Raw genomic sequence first — 19,902 nt, forward strand, 5'->3', positions numbered from 1 at the left:
GTAGTGCAGCTCAGAAATTGGTGATAATTACTGCAGAGAAGGCAAACCCCAGCTGTGGTCACCAGAGAAAGGTCCAATGTAATTGTGTGGGTTTTTTTCCTCGCCGTGGGAGAGGTTTCCTAAGACTTGACCATGGCATTGTGAGTCTTTAAAAAAACATAAAAATCACAGGATCAGTGAGGCTGGAAACGACCTTCAAGACAGTTGAGTCCAACCTGTGGCTGATCCCCACCTTGTCAGCCAGCCCAGAGCACTGAGTGCCACGTCCAGTTGTTTCCTGAACAGAAAGGGAGGGAATATGAGTGTAAGACTCAGTAAAGAATTTTGGAGAAGTCACTGTACCATACTGCATTTGAGGAGTGCAAATTATGACGTGATCAGAAAAATCCTGGAATCAATAAAATAATACTGCATGGTGTGCTTCAACCTAATTTGCAGAAATGTACTGAAATCCTTCAAGTGTCAAATCTTAGAATTGTCGCTGTTTGAATCACGTTCCACCTGTAAAGCAAAACATAAAGACAGGAGGAAAAATGAGTTCATCTTTGCATAGTCAGAATTCTCCTGTCATCTCAAGAAATACCTGTTTTGAGGGGGTTAGAACATTACCCTTGAGTGCTCCTGTGGTTGAGACAGCATCCGGGTGAGGGTGGCACCAGAGGCAGGGCCTCCGGAGAGGGCTGAGAAATCCGACGTGGATTGCGCAGCCGCGCTCCAGGCGCTCAGAGCGCGTGCCCAAACTGCTCCCGGTGCCGTCCCCCGCCTCCCCCCGTCCCCGCTGACCGTGCTCTCGTTGCCTTGCTGTTTAGAATGTCCTTCTCTTCCAACCTCAACCACTACGGCATGGTGCACGTGGCCAGCGTCAGCGACGTGCTGCTGGACAACTCCTTCACGCCGCCGTGCCAGCGCATGGGCGGCATGGTCTCCTTCCGCACCTTCGAGGACTTCGTCAGGTGCGTGGGCGCCCTGGGGCTCGCTTCTGTGGCCACCTCGCCCCCTGGGCCCTGGCAGAGCCGGGGCAAGGCTTTGCCAGGCCTGGAGTCGGGTTTAGGCTGGTCCTGGGCGTGTTTCCCCCTTGGATCCCCGCGTGTGTCCCGTGCCGTCTGAGGCTGCGGGCGGAGCGGACGGAGGGATCAGCATCCCGGCTTCCTGCTGCTCGGAGACCATTAGGGAACGTGCTGATGTCTCCCAGTGCTCTGTGGATGTGTGTGTGGGGGGAGTTCTCTGTGCTTCCAACCTTTTGGGGTTGGCAAACCCCTCAGCCCGCGCCCAGGAGCTCTGTGACAGGCGTTGGACAGCCCAGACTCCGCTCTGAGGAGCTGCCTCCCCATCCTTGAGGAGCCCTCTCCTGCCAGGGCTGGTGGGTTCAGCGCCGGGTGCTCCGTGGGCTGGCAGTGCTGTGGTGGTGACTGCTCCTTCGCTGGTGTGTTCCAGGATCTTTGATGAAGTCATGGGATGCTTCTGCGACTCTCCCCCGCAGAGCCCGACGTTCCCCGAGGCCGGCCACGCTGCCCTCTATGATGAGGACAAGGTAGGGTGGGGATTTTTTTTCTGGAAGGGGCTCTTAGGCTGGCAGCAGGGCTGAGGCTGGATGCTCCTCCCTCGCTGGAAGCAGGAGTTAGGAGCTCTGTGCATTTATGGCTGTGATTTGCTTGCTTGTTCCACAGCAGGTGACTCGGTGTGGGCGGCCGCTTTCCGGCTCCGTTCTAAAACTACGGCTCAGTCCCTTGCTCTCCATGTAAATTTAGTTTATGGCTTTTAGCATCAGCAGAATTACTGGATCCACAGCAGCACAGCAGAGTTTAAACCCACCATTAAGTCTCCAGAGCCTCTCTCTCTCATCCTGCACCAGGATGTTGAACTGCATCCTCAGCCGTCCTTGTCCTACGTCTGGCTTGCCGTGTTTCCTGTCTTACACCCTTCCCAGTCACCTTAAATCCTGATTCTTCCCTCTGTTCTGCCTCTTGGGACTGTTTTCGGGAGGAAAAGCTGAGTGGAGCCGCTCGGTTTCTGCGGTGGTGTGGAGAACAGGTGCAGGGGAAGCAGGTGGTCCCTAATCCGTAGGGATAGAGGTCCAGTTTCCCTTAGAGACAGGTAGCTGCTCCACAAGAGTGGGAAGCTCTGCTGGAACAGAGCCTGTGTCCAGAACAGGGCTCTGTTTTCCACTGATCCATTGATCCTGATGTGTGGAAGCACTGTAGCCTTTTCCAGAATATTACTGTCAACCTTAATGTTCTCAGATCCCTCTCTCTACATCCCCCTCACCTCACCAAGGTAATTTCCTGTTCAGACTGTTTTCCCCAGTTAATCCCAGGCTCCTGAAGGCTGAATTTGTAACTGCTTGGAGCTCTGATGTGGAATTGATGTTTCCACATTGTTTCGTGCTGTTGTGGATATGAAAACTCACATTGTTTCGCCCCTACACTTCGATTAATTTATTTACTTTCCTCGATGCCAAAGTCCTCTACTGTCCTTGCATCTGGTAAAGAGAGGCCCTGACCCTGTGCCCTGTCTCATCCTCAGACTTGGATTCTCCAAGGGAGGCTCCTGTTTGATGTTTGTGGACGTTGACTTCTGTGAAATTGCAGATTTATGAGGCTCCTTGGTCAAGGATTTCCCTGAGAGTTTTCCCTGCTGCTCCGCTGAGGTCATTCCCCCCAGAGCACCTCTGCTTTAAGGCTGGATTTAGGGAGCCTGTCCTGAGCACTGGCTGGTGTTGAGCTGGTGATTATTTACCCATGGGCAATATTCCCTTGTCCTTGCAGAGTGCCCGGGAGGAGCCCATCCACATCCTCAACGTGGCCATCAAAACCGACAGCGACGTCGACGACGACGGCCTGGCTGCCATGTTCAGGGAGTTCACCCAGAGCAAGGTGAGCTCCCTGCATTCCCCCCTGCCTCTCTGGCCTCCTGCAGGACAGCAAAAGTCTGTCTGTTCCCCGGGTTTGGGGTGGTTTGGTTTGATTTCAAAACTGACATGCCGCAGTTGCATCCTTGATTTATCCCATCTAAAGCCTCTGCCCATTTCTTTGACTGGATGTGGCTGCACCTTTCTGAAGCCACCAGGTCGCTGTTTCTCCGTCTAATCTGTCAGGTCAGGGCTTCTCCCTTGAATTTTTGGTGGGATGAAAGACTTGGAAGGTTTTAAACACATCAGGTCAATCTTCAGTAGCTGCCTCCACGTGCCCCGAAAAATGTGTTCTGTCCCTTTCCCTGGTGATAAAGTTGCTGTATGAGCAACAGAACGGCGTAAAATGACATTAAAATGTCCTGGATTTGTGTATCACCATAGTCTTATTGCAATTAACATTTATTGCCCTTGTTAGCATGCTGGAGCATCCACCTTATGCATTATTCCTGGCAGGAGGAGGAATTATTTGGTGTGTTCTGTGCCTCCTCCCTAAGCTTTTTTCTCACTGTGTGAGAGGCTTCCTCTGCTAAGACTTGACCGTGGCATTGTGAGTCTTTAAAATAATATAAAAATCACACTTCAGAGTGCCAAATGTGAGTGCTGGGTCAGCTGTGACACAGCCTCCATGTGTCCACTCTGGGCTCTGCCTGCACCTGCTTTCCTGGTGGTGTGGAGAACTCCACCAGTTTGTGCAGCTGAAAATCCCACCAGGAGCTGGGATTCCCGGTTTTGGGAGCTCCAGCTTCTCGGTGTGGGAGGTGGGAACATATCCTGCAGAAACCAGGGCTTCCAAAATGGGACTGGCATCCACGTGGCTTCAGCAGCTTCCTGTCTCTTTAAACAAGGAAAGCAATCAAATCTAAGAATTAAAACTACTTCTGCTTTTCATCTGCTTGATCATGCTCCAGGCATTTTATGGGAAGGGGATAAAAGGAAAGAAATAATATATATATATATTAAAATAAAAATAAACTCCAAACCCACATTAAACTCTCAAATAGGTTGATCCAAATTGTCCAAATAATCTTCTAGTCCCAGCATGTTGTGTGTGGCTTTTTTAATAGAAATTAGGATCATATACTTGTAAATGACTTGTGGAGGAGATTGAGGCAGTCAGTGGAAATGGAGTTTCTCCAGGTGCTGATGGCTAATCGCTCTGTAATAGCTGTGGCCTTGCTGGGAGACCCACATTATTACCATGTAATCAGAATCCTGTTGCTCTGCTGTTATTGTCTGCCACTTGTGGAATTTTAAAAGCAATAACAGTTTTTGCTTTTTAAATCGCGGCGTTATTAAAGTTATTTTCCTCCTCTTGCCGTGACTATAGTCACTGCTGCTCATTTTCGAAGGGCTTAACCTTAGTGAAACATCACGGTCTGTGCCGAGAGGGGCTGGCTTGTTCCTGCTGGAGCTGAGCTGCTGTTCCTTTTTGAATTGGGAGAGGGAGGAGGAAGGAGAAAAGTTTGAAAAGGAGGAGAATTGCGAGATCTTAACACTTCAGAGGATCAGTGGTGTGGTAGATTCTGATGGCAGCGCTCCTCAGAGAGGGGGCTCGGGGGAATCTGAGGGAGAAGCAACCAGGATGGAAATTCTGTGATCTGTTTGAAAAGAGTAACTGACACTGACTTGTATCACCTTTGCAGTGCAGATTCCTGGACTCTCGGGGTGGTTTGGGTTGGAAGGGCCCTTAAGGCCCTGCCTGACACCCCATCTAACCCTTGTCCCCCTAATTCTTGCCGTGTTCCTCTCTGCCCGCACAAAAAGCCCCTCTCCCTTCTGTTTTAACGCGCTTAGAGCACCAGGGGGTCGCAGTGAGAGCCCCCCAAAGCCTGCTGCAGGCTGAGAGCCTGGACGTGTGCTTTGGGCTGGCTTATCCAGGAGCTTGCTGTGCCAAAGGCGAGTATGAGCCTGTGCTGCCCTGGGTTGGCTCCTTTAAAACTCCTTTTCCATCACCTCCCGTGACCTCACCACCTCCACGCCGCGCTCCCGTGGAAGAGCAATCCTGGCAGAGGAGCAAGGACGTTTCCTGCGAGGTTTGGGTGTGACTGCTCTGCAGTCCTGCTTAGCCGGGCTCAGCTGCAATCCACTCTTGCTGTGATTTAGTTATTTACCTGCTCAGGTGGAGGGGATCGGGGTGTTGGTGCTGCTGAAGGAGCATCACCTGGGAAATCCTGGCTCCGAGGAGGCTGCAGGGGCTCAGAGGTGGAAGGATCTGCAGAGCTTTTTCTGCGTCACGGAGGAGTTCAGCACGTTTTCAGTCTGTTTTTCTGCCAGTCCAGTCACCTGTTTCCATGCTTGTTTTTGCAGAAATCAGTCCTGATTGAACATGGCATTCGGAGGCTGACTTTCCTTGTAGCACAAAAGGTATTTCAGTGTCTCTCCTGCTGCTCAGAACTCTTTGGTTTCTAGCTCATTATAACGTTGGCATCTGACAAGTTTCCCCCCCTAAACTGAACGCTGCATTTGCTGTATTCAGTTCCGTCTTCACCGTTTTTGTCCTCTAAAACTTGAGATGGTTTTTCGTGAATTCGCTTAAGAAAATTAATTTACAATTGTAAACAATCTTGACGCCTCTTGTATTCTTGAATTAATTAATTTTTGATTTTAATCCTAATTGCTAGCTGTCTTCTGCTTTGTTTTTTTTTTTTTTTTTTCTTCCTACGTGTGTGTGTTTCGTTTGTAAGGACTTCAGGAAACAGGTCAACTATGAGGTGGATCAGAGATTCCATGTAAGTAAAAAGGGCCTGGAGCGTGGTGGCATTCCTGAGGTGAGGCCAGGAGACACACAGGGGGCTCTGGCCTTCTCATTTGCATCTCAGGGCAGCCGTTTGATGCCCGCACTGGTGTCAAAGCGAAGTGCTGAAGCGTTTGTTTGGATGTCTGACTGCAAACCCGGACTGGCATTCCCGGGCTCTGAGCCTCCCTCGTTACCTGGCTGAGCTCAGGAAGCCACACTGATAAAGGTTTCCCTGTGTTTCGGTGTTGTCTTCTCCTCTAAAGTGCAATTATCAGTGAAACCTTTCTGTTTCTCATGTAGTTCGGTGATTTCTTTCGGCTTGCTGGTTTTTAAAATAACTCGGGGCAGTCATGGAAGGGACCTGTGAAATTTTGCGCAGTGCTTTTGTCATGTGGGAAATGTTTGATGCTCTTACTGCTCAGAATTACTTCTTCCCCCAGGGCCTGGGCATCAGTGAAGCCTGGTTTAGGTGGCAATGTAAGGCATAAATCAGATTTTTATCTCTTGGGTGTCTACTTTTCGATTCTGGGAGTTTTATCAGGAGCCTTTGAAGTGCAAGAAATTCACCCTGTGCTCCACACAGCTGGGCTAGGAGGGTTTATGAAGGGAAAACTAGTTTACAAATCAGCAGAAATAGTGTTTGAACCTATGTGGGAGTCACCACGTGGGAACTGATGCTCACGCTGCAGGTACAGAGGTGGCAGTCAGTGGCTTAGGAAACCGGATTTTGTGGAGCCTTTTTTGGGACATTTGGCATGAAAATCCAGGCTTTAGGTTTGAAAAAGGAAGTTTTTAGAGAGCAGAGTAGGTGTTGGGGGAAATGAAAAATCAGAGTTGCTGAGTAAGTGCTGTTGGGAGGTGTGAGACGTGAGAAAGCAGGCACAGAGCAGGAGGAACCGTCCCTGCATCCTCAGTGTGGTGTCATCTGGCTGCAAAGTTTGTGGAGCACCTCTGGGAGCTGCTCTGTCAGTCTTTATTACTGTCTGCTATCCCAGCCCCTTCATTACTGGACCAACTATTAACTTAGCCAGGGCCTGGGCTTGGGTTTGTTTTTGTTTTAATTACAGTCTATATAATTAGTTCCCAGCATGTTGAGGTAATAGAGAGTTGCTCCAGCAAGCTTCCAATTTCCTCATCTCATTAGGTTTTTAACGTGATTATTAGTATAATAATCAACTCTGATGATTTCTGGTGTAGCTTTTCGCATTCTGCGGTTTGCAGGGTGTCTTGATTGGCTAATTTAGCCAAATTATTTTGATTGTCTTGATGATGGTTGGTTGATTAGAACACAGCAGGGGTATAATTCTTCTGCCTAGGAAATGGAGCACTCTTTTGGATTTTGGTACCGGGGCACTGAGGGTTTCTGTGTGTGTGCACATCTAATTATGATATTTGCCCACCACGCCAGTGAGGTGCCTTGGAAGCAATTCCAGTCGTGATGGGATGAGCATGGAGATGGTGGGAGAAGCTGGCAGCGTGCAGAGGAGGACAGGTAGGAGGGACTGGGAGAAGAGGAGACGTGGAAGAGATTGTTTCTCAGATGAGGCTCACAGGCAACGGATAGATTGGGTGAGCCTGAATATTTAGGCAGCATTTCTTGTGCCACTGCTTGTTTTGGAAGGGTTTCCAGGCAAACACAAGTTGTTTTGCTCAACTGAGAGTCATCAGGTTGAGGTTTGGGGGCTGTTTTACCTAGCAGGGGAGGAAGGTGACTGACTAGAGCAGCACTTTGAGCTTTAAAATCAAAATCTGTGCTGCTCAGTGGTGGCTCGCACGGTGTCACTGGTTGTCGCGCTCCCTCCAGCTGGGGCTGTTCATCTTCCACGGATAGTGGAATGTGAGCCAGAAATTCAGTGACTCCAGGTCAGATTCCCTGGTTTTTTGCTTAGTAAGACAGTTCTGGCAAGTTGTGTGTGTCCCTTCAGGTCACCTTCAGCACAGGCTGCAGCGTTCTCGTGTGGTGCAGAGCACTGACCAAAGCTCTGCCCAGGGAAATGGGATTCCAGAGGAGGGGATGGATTTGCCTGGATGGAGCTGGAGGGACAGGATGCTGTCTAGGCTTTCTCTCTTCATCTAGGATTTGTACAATATTTCAAAACACTCCCAAGGCTCTGCCCGGGTTTTGTCTATGTAAAAGAAAACCAGAGAAACTGCATGGTATATGGGCAGTTTTTGGAATGCTTTTGCTGTTCCGTACAGGAGAATAAAGCTATTTGATTGCCACTCCCAGTTTTCCTTGGGAAGAGAGTATTTCTGGCAGTAATGGTATGGAGGGAGCTGTAGGATAAGATCATTGTTCTGTGTACATCTGCATCCCATGGCCGGGTGTTCATATCACTCCAGACATTTCCACGGGAATCTTAATCAGAACAGAGCTAGGAAAAGTTTCCCACTGCTGTCTGGACGCTTCTGTGTTGTTATCTGTTACTAACTGGCCATAATAACCTAAAGCCAATCAAGTAGCCTTTTTTGAGGGCAGTAGTGAGGGCAGGTTTAAGCTACCTCTGCTGTCTTGAGGGTGACTTGATTTCCCACCACCTTGGTGATGTTGAAAAAGTTGCTGGGAACAACTTGTGTCCCCTCCTGTGCTGTGGTGCTGCCCCAGGAGTGGCCTGAGAGCGCTCTGGGGACGTCAGTGCTTGCTTTGGGGGGACTAACGCTGTTCTTTTTATTTCCAAACAGAGGGAATTCCCAAAGTTCTTCACGTTCCGTGCCCGGGATAAGGTGAGTTGGATATTCTTAATACTTTTCTCCCAGTGTTGGCTTTACCCTTCTTCTGTGCAGTGATTCACTACTCAGGATCAGGACAAAACCTTCAACCTTCTGTTTTCTTTGGAAAAGAGGTTTTTTTGAGGGGGGTGAGCTTGAGAACTTGCTGTCCTGCAGTTTGTGCTGTGCTCTCAGCGCTTCAACAATTTCACAGCTCCCAGTGCCAGATGGAGAAGTCTGCGTTGGGTTTGTTCCAATTTTTAGGAGTTTGATTTAAATGTGGAATTTCCTAAGGGGTGTTGTGGAGTTCTTGCCCTCAGTGTTTCACCTTTTCAATGCACCCTTTCCCCCGCTTTGCCGTGCCCCTGCAGTTCGAGGAGGACAGGATTTACCGGCACCTGGAGCCGGCCCTGGCCTTCCAGCTGGAGCTGAACCGCATGAGGAACTTCGACCTCACGGCCATCCCCTGTGCCAACCACAAGATGCACCTCTACCTGGGGGCAGCCAAGGTGGAGGTGGGCACAGAGGTGACAGACTACAGGTTCTTCGTCAGGGCCATCATAAGGCACTCGGACCTGGTGACCAAGGTGAGTTTGTCCCTCTCCAGGGCGGTGAGTGAAACCCCAGGGGTCGTCCTGGGGACCTGCAGGGTCCCAAAGTGACCGTTCCCTGGGTGGAGGGCTGGGGGTTGTGCCCTCTCCTTGCTGGTGCTGCTCTGCAGAACCATCCCTTTGGAGTGCTGATATTCCTGTGCACCAGGGAGGCCTTTCAGGGACCCTTCAAGAGAAGAGTCATAGATCCTTAGTTCTTGGGGCAGCAGTGGCTTGCCCTGTCTGGTTTCAGATTCACTGTGAGCTGAAGGAGGGCACAAGGTGTGGGATCCAGGCGCTGGGAGCGCTGGCCCTGTGCTGGGGGTGGATCTGCTCCGGGGCTGCACGTCCAGCAGCGCCCATGGGGTCTGCTCTCCATTGTACCCCCCCGGCAGTTTCCCAAACCTCGCGTTCCGGGGCGGTGACTGGCGAGTCCAAGGTCAATGCTTTGTTTGCCATCTCTGGCAGGAAGCCTCCTTTGAGTACCTGCAGAACGAGGGCGAGCGTTTGCTGCTGGAGGCCATGGACGAGCTGGAGGTGGCCTTCAACAACACCAACGTGCGCACGGACTGCAACCACATCTTCCTCAACTTCGTGCCCACCGTCATCATGGACCCGTCCAAGGTGGGGGCTCCTGCCCAGCTCGGGGCTGGTTGTCTTTCCAGGGCTTCGCTTGTCACAGCTAAATGGTCTTTTGTTCTCAGGATCACGGAATTGTGGAGGGTTTGGGGTGGAATTCCATCTTTTTCCAACCCCGACACCTTCCGCTAGCCCAGGTTGCTCCAAGCCTCATCCAGCCTGGCCTTGGACACCTCCAGGGAAGGGACAGCCTTTGCCAGGGTCTCCTCATCCTCAGAGTCAGGAATTTTTTCCCACTATCTTGTCCAACCCTGCCCTCTGGCAGTCTGAAGCCGTTTTGTTGTGCAGCTCAGCTCCTCTGTGTAAACTGAGCGACAACTGTTAGAAATCTGCTTTGTGTTTGAAACCAAACCTGTTTTTTCACTGTGTATTTGAGGTAAACAGTTTTAATAAGGAAGCAGGTGTAAACGCTCTTCTGTTTGTTACGGAAGTTCAGATTCCATCCAAATAAAACATGAGATAAATTGGGAGCTTAAAGAGGATCTGTAAATTCGGCTGCCAAAGTGCCTCATTTTCAGTCTCTGATACAAAACCGCAGAGATGAACGTTATAAATAAATGAACATTAAGATTTGTTGATGCACAAATGAAAGTGTTCAGGCACAAAGGATGTTTGTGGTTAGCAGAATCACCACAAAGCAAGTCCCGAGTCCAGGCTGAATTTAGCTGGAAATCAGCATTCAGTTCATGGGTGCCCAAAGATGAGAGCTGACCTTTCCTGAGGAGAACAGCTGAAAGTTTAAAAAGATGAATTGGGTATCAAAATAACTCTCTCCTGCTTGCTGACTTTTAAATCATGATTAAAAATTGGTGGCTTAAATCCCTTTTGAATGAACCTTTCCCGGCGCGTCCAGAGCCGTTGGTTCCCAGGAAGTTCAGAAGCAGCTGGAATATTCGTCCCTGGAAGTTGGGCTGCCCTCAGATACAAACCATGACTTTTCCTTGAGCTGCTGTGCAAAGGAGACTTTTTTTGGGAAAAATGTTTAACCCAGCCCGTAAATTGCCTTCTTTTAATATGCGCTTTGCCCGCAGTGGTATTTTATAAAGTTTAATAGAAGAGCAGAAGGCCCAGCTCCAAGTGGTAATTGCTTTGTTGATTTAAAGCTCCGTGCAGGCAGTGAAATGTGATTATTGTGCATACAAGGGCTACAGAGCTGCTTGCCAAGGGTTTGGTTTCCCTGGATTCTGTGGATCCCAGGTGTAGTGATGCCTGTGGAGGGGAGGCAGGGGGTCCCAGTGCTGGGGTGGGGTGTGGTGGTTGGGCTTGAAGATCACCAAGATCTTTTCCAGCTTAAGGATTCTGTGGCTCCGTGTGCCATGAGGAAACAGGGATGTGAATCCAGCACCGTCCCGCTCCATCGGTATTCCCCAGCTGGAGTCCCTGCCTGTCTCAAGGCTTAGGATGAGGAGGGACGGGTCGCCAAGGTGCTGTAACTGCACTGGGCACGAGCCGACGTGCGGTGCTTCCATCACCTTGGAGCAGTGATGGATCCAGGACGAGTCCCGGGACGGTCTGGGTTGGCAGGGACCTTAAAGCCCGTCTCGCTGCACCGCTGGCACGGGCAGTGCCCCCTGCCCGGGTGTCCCTGTGCCCGCTGAGGAATCCTTTCCCCGCCGCAGATCGAGGAGTCGGTGCGCTCCATGGTGATGCGCTACGGCAGCCGCCTCTGGAAGCTGCGCGTCCTCCAGGCCGAGCTGAAGATCAACATCCGCCTGACGCCCACGGGGAAGGCCATCCCCATCCGCCTCTTCCTCACCAACGAGTCGGGCTACTACCTGGACATCAGCCTCTACAAGGAGGTGACGGACTCCCGGACGGGGCAGGTGCGTCCCTGCGCGCGGCCGCGGGGCGAGCCTTGGGAAGGGGGCGCGTTATCCCTGCTGGAGCTCCTGTCCCGCCCGGAGGTTCGGGGCCTTCGCTCAGGACCAGAAGCTGGGTGGCTGTGAAAGCAAAGTGCTTTATTGCATCGTTAAATCAGCCCCGTGAGGGCAAAGTTATTGGGGTCCGTAGCAGAATGCGGAAAGCTTCTGATGTCAAATCTCTAAGTCCCAAGGAGCATCTTACCAGTAAAGGCAATTTACAACAGCACCCGTATCCCGTGTTCCCCAAACAACGTTCTAACATCCTAGTGTCCTGACATTCTTCGTGCATTTTATTCTGTTTTTGGCCAATCAGGCTTAAACGAGAACTCTCCACGAAAGTGTTGGACCTAAAATTGATTTTAGCTAATCCCAAGCTAAAATTGATGTGTATTAATATTTGTAAATTCTTACACAAATTCTGCATAAACACCTCTATCTGTTCTATCTAGGAATTTCTAGCGAGGTTACATTATTTTTATTAGAACTAGAATTTAACTTTGCAAAAGGCAACTTTACTGAACTATAAAGTAGGTGTTAGATCTCTTTCTTACTAACACAGGCTCTTATTTTTAAGGCACTTAAAAATCCTGTATTTATTTAAAACTAGGCTTGCATTTCTACCTCATGTCGGGGTGGATTTTATTTTATCTTAGCTTCTCAGAAGTTTTTAACTCACTCCCTACATCTTTGGACACTGAGTTTTCCTCAGAGTGCTAAAAAAAGCGCTAGAAAAGGAATCACTGCTGGTGCTCATGCTGTAGGTTGTAATAAGAAGTATTATTATATAATTATAATAATATAATTAATTCCTGAGAGGATAGAAGGAAATCTGTGAACGTGTCCTTTAAATTCTAAAGATACAAGGAATGACCTGGGTAGGATGTTGTAAAACTATGGAACGTGCTTTTGTATCATTTTTACAGAGCGTAATGGGCTCTTTTGAAATGGTTGTGGCTGTTGTGGTATTTCTGTTTTTCGTGCTGCAGGGACAGTGTGGTTAACTGAAATACCTACATGTGCTAAAATCCGTGGAGCATGGGATGCATGGAAAATATTTAAATAGAGAAATGTTTACATCTCCCTCTGTAATCATCTCTCTGCCAGGCAGGGGAAGCAGCAGAATAAATCACTTGGGCACTGTGAATGTAGATCACAAAGTGCTGAGTCACCTTTCTCCCCCGTTTTCCATTTAATTTTTCCAGCGAGCTGCTGTCCGTGGAGTCCATCCAGCTCTGAGATCCCAGAACAGATAGTGTCAGTGTGTTTTACCTCGTTCCTGCCTTTGAGGGGAGATGAGGAGAGAAAAGAACATTTTAATAATCTCCAGCAGCTCAGCTTAACCCTTGAGTTGGGTCAGTCACTTGTGAAGGTCACAAGTGAACTCTGAACTCGTTATTTAAAGCTTGGGGAATTGGCTCAAGCTTAGCAACTTTTCCAGTATTAAATTTGATTTGTTTTCCAGAATATTAAACCAGGTTCTAGTAAAAAAAAAAAAAAATACACTGATATTTTTAGGAAACTTCCCCCTCATGATGGAGGTTTATAGGGCAGGTTCAGATCTGTGGATTTTCTCCTGCGTTTTCAGAGGGCTCTTTTAAACATAGAGAAATCTTTTTAAAAATTTGAAATATTATGATGTGCTGGGTACTTTCCTGACTTCTGAAGAATAGGAAGAAGGCTTCATGGTGAAAGAATGACCCTGATCTTTTGTTTCTCAGTAGTGGTGAGTGGTGATGCTCAGCACAGACTGCTCCAGTTCCCTACAGAGCTTCCCAGAGACTGAATGAGAATTTCCAAGCGCAGATCCTGACAGGTCCCAAGACAGGCATTGCCACAAACACTCATTACCCTGAACAAATGCTTCTTCCATTAAAGAAGCTGCCTCCCAAATTAATGTTTGTGCAGCCTGAAGAGAGCATAAACTGCAGGTTTTATCTAAGAACAAAAACAGGCTTTCCTGAATTTGGTGTAAATCTTCAATTAGATAAATTCCTCTTCAATTGGATAAATTCATCTTCAATTAGATAAATTCATTGTCAATTAGATAAATTCTGTTAAACACATGCCAGTCGTGTCCCTCCTGCCAGGTGTGTCCCTGTTAGGCAGCGTTTTTATCCCGTTTTTATGCCGTTTTTATCCCATTTTTATCTCCTCCTGCTTCTCCACTGAAAAGCTTCCCTTCCAAATCCTGCCTGCCCGGAATTATATAGTGCCGTGAAGCACGGCAGTTGATAATTCACGTTGCTACTCTGGGAAAATCCTTTAAACTTACAATATCCAAACTTCAAGCCCGGTGACATACGCGAGTCCTGACCCGGCTCGCGGGCGCCGCTCCATAAATACCGGAGTTCTCCCGGCTGCTCCCCGCGCGTCGGCGCAGCCGCGGCGCCGGGGGGCTGCTGCTGGGCCCCGGGAGCCCCTCTCGGGCCCGGCTTTGTGCCGGGGCCGTGGCTCTGGGCGCCCTGTGCTCCGCCGGGATCGCGTGGCGCGGGCGCCCGAGGGCAGCGATGCGCGGTGGAGCCTTGCAGGGGGCAGGGGCAGCGGGGCTGGGGGTTTTTGGGAGGAGCTCTGGGTGTACAGAACCCGTGGATTGAGCAGGGCTGGGCCGTGGTTCGTCCTGCAGATCATGTTCCAGGCGTACGGAGACAAGCAGGGGCCGCTCCACGGGATGCTGATCAACACCCCCTACGTGACCAAAGACCTGCTGCAGTCCAAGAGGTTCCAGGCGCAGACTTTAGGGACGTCGTATGTCTATGACATTCCCGAGATGTTCAGGCAGGTGAGCATCCTTTGGGCTCTTCTTGTTGCTCTTCTCTGTGCCATCGTGATTGTCAGGGGATCCAGGGGCCTGGAGGGGCTGCCAGTGGTCCCCAGGAATTATCAGCTGTGGATTGGATCTGCTTTGCATCAAATCAGGATAAACTGCTGCTGGAGTTCCATTAATGAGTCAAACAGCAGAAGCTGAAGCATAAACCAGTCTCCCCTTTCTTGTTTCTTTGTTTTCTCACCTTGTCACCTGCCCTTCCTAGATGGTGTTTCTGGTTTGCTGGGTCCTATCCTGAACCACCCCATCCAAATTTCACTTTGGGGGGAAACTCTTTCACGATTCAAATCCCAAAGCGGGTGAGATCCCCCTGGAATGCTGTCAGTCACACTGGCGGGAGGGACTGTTGGGAGCACCGAGTTGGGAATAATCCCAGATTCCCAAATGTGGGAACACCACGCTGGGGTGGCTTGAACATAAATATATAATATTGAATGTAAATATAAGAACACGTCAGAAGGTGACGTTCCTGACGAGAGTCTCCCTTCCCACCCGCAGTCTCTGATCAAGCTGTGGAATTCCATGAACGAGCACGCGTTCCTGCCGCCGGCGCCGCTGCCCTCGGACATCCTGACCTACACGGAGCTGGTGCTGGATGACCAGGGCCAGCTGGTGCACATGAACAGGCTGCCAGGGGGAAACGAGGCAAGTGTCCCTTCCTCCCGTGCTGCTTCTCCCTCCCTGCCCCACAAGACCCTGTGCTTTGGGCTGGGTTTGACAATTTTAATGAAAATTTACCAGCCGGGCACAAAATCTATTCTTTCAGCCTTTCACAGATGGAATCTCACTCTTGAAAATGAGATTTTTTTTTTTTTTTTGTTTCATTAAAAATTAATACCCTCCCTACAATGGGTGTTTTAACTTCCATAGTAAGTGATGATTCCATTTCAAACCTGTGCCTGTGCTGGGCTTCCTTCGTAATTAAAAAGTGCTCATTCAGCTGTTCCTGGTAACTGGGGTTTGTATTTGAGCAAGATGTGTTTTACAAGGCTAAATGGAAATATTTTCATTTGCTAAAAACAAAACCAAAACAACCCAAACCATGGAAGAATCTGTTTTATGCTTCCATTTCCATCCTCCCTGCACAGTTTGTATCAAGGTGTGTGGGACCTTCCCCACTGGAGCAGGATTTACTCAAGAGTTACAACGAGCTGATGCTGGGGATGGCAGAGTCGAGCAGGAGGAGGATTTGTGCGTGGGGTTTTGCCTGGGGTGTCTTCCCGTTAGGAAGGCAAAAATTGCAGCTTTGGAATGACTGCAGGGTGAAGAGAACCCACTAGAAGGTGTGGTGGTGAATGTTCCAAAGCAATTTAAATTTGAACGGTTCTAAGCGACGGTGTCATTTATTTTTTTCTTGGTGTCGTTGAACCGTGTTTTCCTAAACACACAGCTTAAGGTTTGCAGAGGCTCTGTTCAAAGCCATCGGGGTAGTGATGCAAGGACAGAGGGGTTTTCCTGCACGGATCTTGTCAGGGGCAGGTTTGGAATAGGATTTTTGCAAACCGCCCCCGATGGTGACGGTGGGGTCGCTGCGGCCTTGTCTTCCGCCGGACTTGAGGAGAAATGTTTGAACTGGTCTAATTAAAGCTGGAATGAGCTATTCCCTGCATTCCCAGTGCACGCTGAGGCTGCTGGGGAGCCTTGTGCCATCATCTTTCTCTCTTTCCCCGCTCTCATTCAGCCTTTCGAGTGGATGGTGGCTGGGGAAACAGCAAAGTCCCTCAGGGACGTCGCTCTGTTCTTGCTGAAATTACAAGCACAGAGCTGCCTGGGCATGAACATGTAGTGTTTACTCCGCCAGTATGAATACAAATAGTCTTATTATAAGAGATTCTGTACCCAAAGACCACCACCAAACAAAAACAAAAAAAAAAAAAAAAAAAAAAAAAATTAGGAGATTTTTTTTTTTTTTTTAACCCCTGGTAGACGTCGTTGTGCTCAGTCTGTAAAGAAATTACATGGCTGCCGTGGTGCGTGGAGTGTCGGTGTTTAAATTAATCTGATCTGATGTGATCTGTCAGATGTCTTCTTGCCCAGAGGGGTTGTAGAGGTTGTGAGCTCCCCACCCCTGGCAGTGCCCAAGGCCAGGCTGGATGTGCTTGGAGCACCCTGGGGCAGTGGGAGGTGTCCCTGCCCAGGGCAGGGGTGGCACTGGCTGGGCTTTGAGGTCCCTCCAGCTCCACCGTGGAGTCTGTGCCCCAGAGATGATTCCAGTGAGCTGACTGACAGGTGAAATAGGAACTTCTCAGGTAAAGGTGAGATTTTTATCATTATTTTCCTTTCTTGCCAGTGAAAGGTGCTGATTTTCTGAATTCAAAGTTGGAGATATTGCCCGTGGTGTTTTTTTAGTAAAGAGGAGATATCTATGGTAAATGTTGTTGTTTTGGGGTACATTTATGTTCCTGTTCTCCAGTCTGGATCAGAGGCTCAGAGCCATCCCCACACTTCCAGTGGGAGCCCAGGCACCGGGGGATCGGTGTCCCTGAGGCAGGGCTTGGCCTCCCTGACAGTTACATCTCCATGAAAAGGGGTCAGGCACTCCTGCTCTCACAGCATTCAGCCGAGCTGAGTGCCCTGAGTGTCTGAGCTGAGGGGAGGAATTGAGAAGCCACCATAAAATCCGGGAGATTTGTGGGCAGCGTGTTCAGCCGGAGCCGCAATCCCTGCTCTGACACGGGGCAGGGCAGGAGCTCCTGGCTGGGCTTCTCCTGTCCTCACCGAGTTTGCAGGCAGCATTTTGGGCAAAAATCTGTGTTTTCGGGAAAATCTTGACGTCTCAAGACTTCCCCCAACCCACGAGGTTTTTCTCCATGTGGCTCACGACCACTCCCCTCGCCCACCAGGCCGCTGCAGTAATTAGCTCTTTGCTGTGGTCTCAACAAAGAAGCCAAGGAATTAATGGACTGTGAAAATACAAGTTGCTCTTTATTCCTAGGCTGCTCTGGCTGCTCCCAGCCCCTGTGCTGCTGGCCCTGCCTTGCCCTTGGGGCACAGCACCATCCCTAACGGGGCCTTTTCCCAGCCTCTGACCACCCAGAGGACACCTCTTTTACCACTTTGTCACAGAATCCCAGGCTGGTTTGGGTTGGGAGGACCTTAAACCCCATCCTGTTCCGCCCCTGCCGAGGGCTGTGCTGAAACGGGGAAATCTCTGCAAGAGTCAGGAGCTGGGTGAGCACCGAGCGGTTCAGGAGTGAATCCAGCGCTGTTTAAATCACCGTGCTGGAGACAGGACACCCCTCCAAAGCCCTTTGTTCCCAAGGTTAGCATGTTAGCAGAAATCTCCGTGTGAAAAGGTAATTCCCTCAGCCCCTTGCAGAACTCAATATATTCCTTGTCAGTCCTGAGCCGGCCGTTCGGGTGCTTTTCTGGAGCACTGGATGTATTTTGACTACAATTTCCCCTGATCCTCCGGCACCAGGAAAGCGCCAGCTGCTGATAAGACCTGACTAATCTTCAAGGACAAGGAGAAAGCAGTGTAAGGAGGGCCTGCAGCAACACCCCACATCGCCCTTCATCCCGGTGCCCATGGAGAATGTGTCGTTTTCCCCACTGGCACTAGATGTCACAGTTTTTCCTCCTCTGTAGCACAGGGATCAGAAATAATCCACAATTGCCGCTGTTTGCTGGAGCTTTGGCTGCAGCACCTTTCCTGGGTGGCTGGGAAGGTTTGGCCAGGGGAAATTCAGGATGGCAGAGGGCTCCTGGAATGCTGCTCTGGTGGCTTCCCGGATTGCCAGAGGCAGAAAGGTGTAGCTAATGCATTTTATACAAGCACAGCTTAATCGTTGAGCTGCATGTTCTGCTTTGTCACCCCCTGTTCCTGCATTTTATGGCAGGCACAGGGAATTAAAACAGCAGCGAGAGCTGCAGATTTCTTGGAGGGTTTTAGAATCCTCAAATCCAAGCCTTCCAGGAGCAGAGATGGAAGTGGTGGCGCAGTTTTATTCTCTGTTCTCATACAGGTGTTTGAAGGGTTGTTTGTGGATCACACGGACACCGTGGACAGGAATGTTCTTGCCCACTGGAAGGCTCCTGGTGAAGGTTGTCTGTTGCTCTCTGCAGTGTGTCTTTACCCGTCTGTAACTTCAGGAGGAATTTCTCCGTGGAAAGGGTGGTCAGGCACTGGCAGGGGCCGGAGTCCCCATCCCTGGAGGTGTCCAGGGAAGGACTGGATGTGGCACTCTGGTCTGGGTGACAAGGTGGGCATGAGTCACACGTTGGACACGATGATCTTGGAGGCCTCTTCCAACCTGGATGTTTCTGGGACTCTGACACCTCTCCTGAGCACTCGGTCCCGACTCACCCTGGAGCTGTTCCCTCCCATCAGCTCGTGCCAGCGTGCTTGGCTGGGCTGCCACCACCACGCTTGGATTGCTGAGGGACACCTTTTCCAGAGCCAAGACGGAATCCTGGCTTTTGGCACTCCACCCTTGTCAAGGCACGGAGCTGGAATGCCTCTGGCAAGCCTCGTGCACTCTGCCCTTTCCCTGGGAGCTGGTTCGTGCTCCAGATAAGATTTGGAAAGCTCTGCGCCATGTAAGTGCAGAGAGTCGCTCCTTTAGATCTGAAGTTCCAGGCAACAGATTCAAATGATGGAGTGCCAAAATTGCTGTATCTGTACCGAGTAAATACCCACATTCAGCTTTTCAAATTTGGATGTAAATAGATAAAATAAAGCCTGGCCTCCAGTCCCCAGGCTCAGCACCATCCTGTTGTGGGGGAAGTAGGATAATCTCTTCTGTCTGGTGCCCAGTGACAGGACCTGAGGGAACAGCTGGAGCTGGGCCAGGGCAAGGTTTATGTTGGATATCAGGAAAAGGTTCATCCCCCAGAGGGTGGTGGAGCACTGAACGAAGCTCCCCAGGGAATGGTCAAGGCTGCCAGAGCTCCAGGAGTGTTCGGACAATGCTCTCAGGGGCAGGGTGGGATTGTCGGGGTGTCTGTGCAGGATATTCTGTGCTTCTGTTGGCTGTGCTTCTCCAGGAATTGCAGAACCTGCCAGAAGGAGCCTGAAGAGCTCCCTCTCCCCAGCACCAGCTCCCCTCTGCTCGGAGCCTGGGATCGGCTCCTTCCCCGTTCCCCTCGGCGCCTGTTGTCAGCAGCTCCGGCTGCCACCGGCAGTCAATTCGGAACTGCATCAGCGTGTGTATTACTGTTCCCATCGATAGTGCAATTAATGTTGAAGTCAATTTTGGTGTTAATTTTAGGCCGTGATTAGTGTTGACACTGGGTGTCAAACGAGCGGCGTTTACGAGCGCCGGGGAAGCGCCGTTCGTTAGCGCGCCCGTTTTACTGGCTCTTAATGCTTCCATTAAGGCCAAGATGGAGAGGGAGAAGGTGTGTGTAAAATTACACATCTGAAACTTGGGTGTCATCTCCGCGCGTCGTGCGATTCCGCGGGGCTGGGGCCGTCCGGGGAGCAAATGACAGCTGAGCACTGAATCCTAATCACAGTTTGGAGCATCAGAAATAATGATCACTTCTGATCGGGGCTTGTGAATTATTCATCCCCTTTGATTTTCACGTGCTGCCCACTGATACTTTTCAAACCAAATGTGTTCCTACAGGAGAATAATGGTCCCACTTCTTATGGAAATACCGTGGCACAAATCATTTTGCCAACATAA

General features: G+C 50.1%; 1 protein-coding gene across 8 annotated transcripts in view; it reads left to right on the forward strand.

The window, feature by feature from the left end:
• Positions 1-19,902, forward strand: part of ACACA (acetyl-CoA carboxylase alpha) — a 100,186-nt gene that overhangs the window by 43,399 nt on the left and 36,885 nt on the right. For 5 of the 8 annotated variants that reach the window (XM_040082390.2, XM_040082394.2, XM_058423007.1 and 2 more), the window contains 11 exons: positions 810-953; positions 1,435-1,531; positions 2,766-2,873; positions 5,219-5,275; positions 5,596-5,640; positions 8,331-8,372; positions 8,729-8,944; positions 9,416-9,571; positions 11,206-11,409; positions 14,072-14,227; positions 14,771-14,917. In XM_040082390.2, the coding sequence (XP_039938324.1) occupies positions 810-953; positions 1,435-1,531; positions 2,766-2,873; positions 5,219-5,275; positions 5,596-5,640; positions 8,331-8,372; positions 8,729-8,944; positions 9,416-9,571; positions 11,206-11,409; positions 14,072-14,227; positions 14,771-14,917 (1,372 nt within the window). Of the gene's footprint in view, positions 1-809; positions 954-1,434; positions 1,532-2,765; positions 2,874-5,218; positions 5,276-5,595; positions 5,641-8,330; positions 8,373-8,728; positions 8,945-9,415; positions 9,572-11,205; positions 11,410-14,071; positions 14,228-14,770; positions 14,918-18,237; positions 19,153-19,902 lie in introns of those variants that run through there. The other 3 variants (XM_058423008.1, XM_058423009.1, XM_058423010.1) reach the window with 2 other exon arrangements.

The sequence above is a fragment of the Hirundo rustica genome, chromosome 19 (genome assembly GCF_015227805.2).
Source record: "Hirundo rustica isolate bHirRus1 chromosome 19, bHirRus1.pri.v3, whole genome shotgun sequence".
Lineage (NCBI taxonomy): Eukaryota > Metazoa > Chordata > Aves > Passeriformes > Hirundinidae > Hirundo > Hirundo rustica.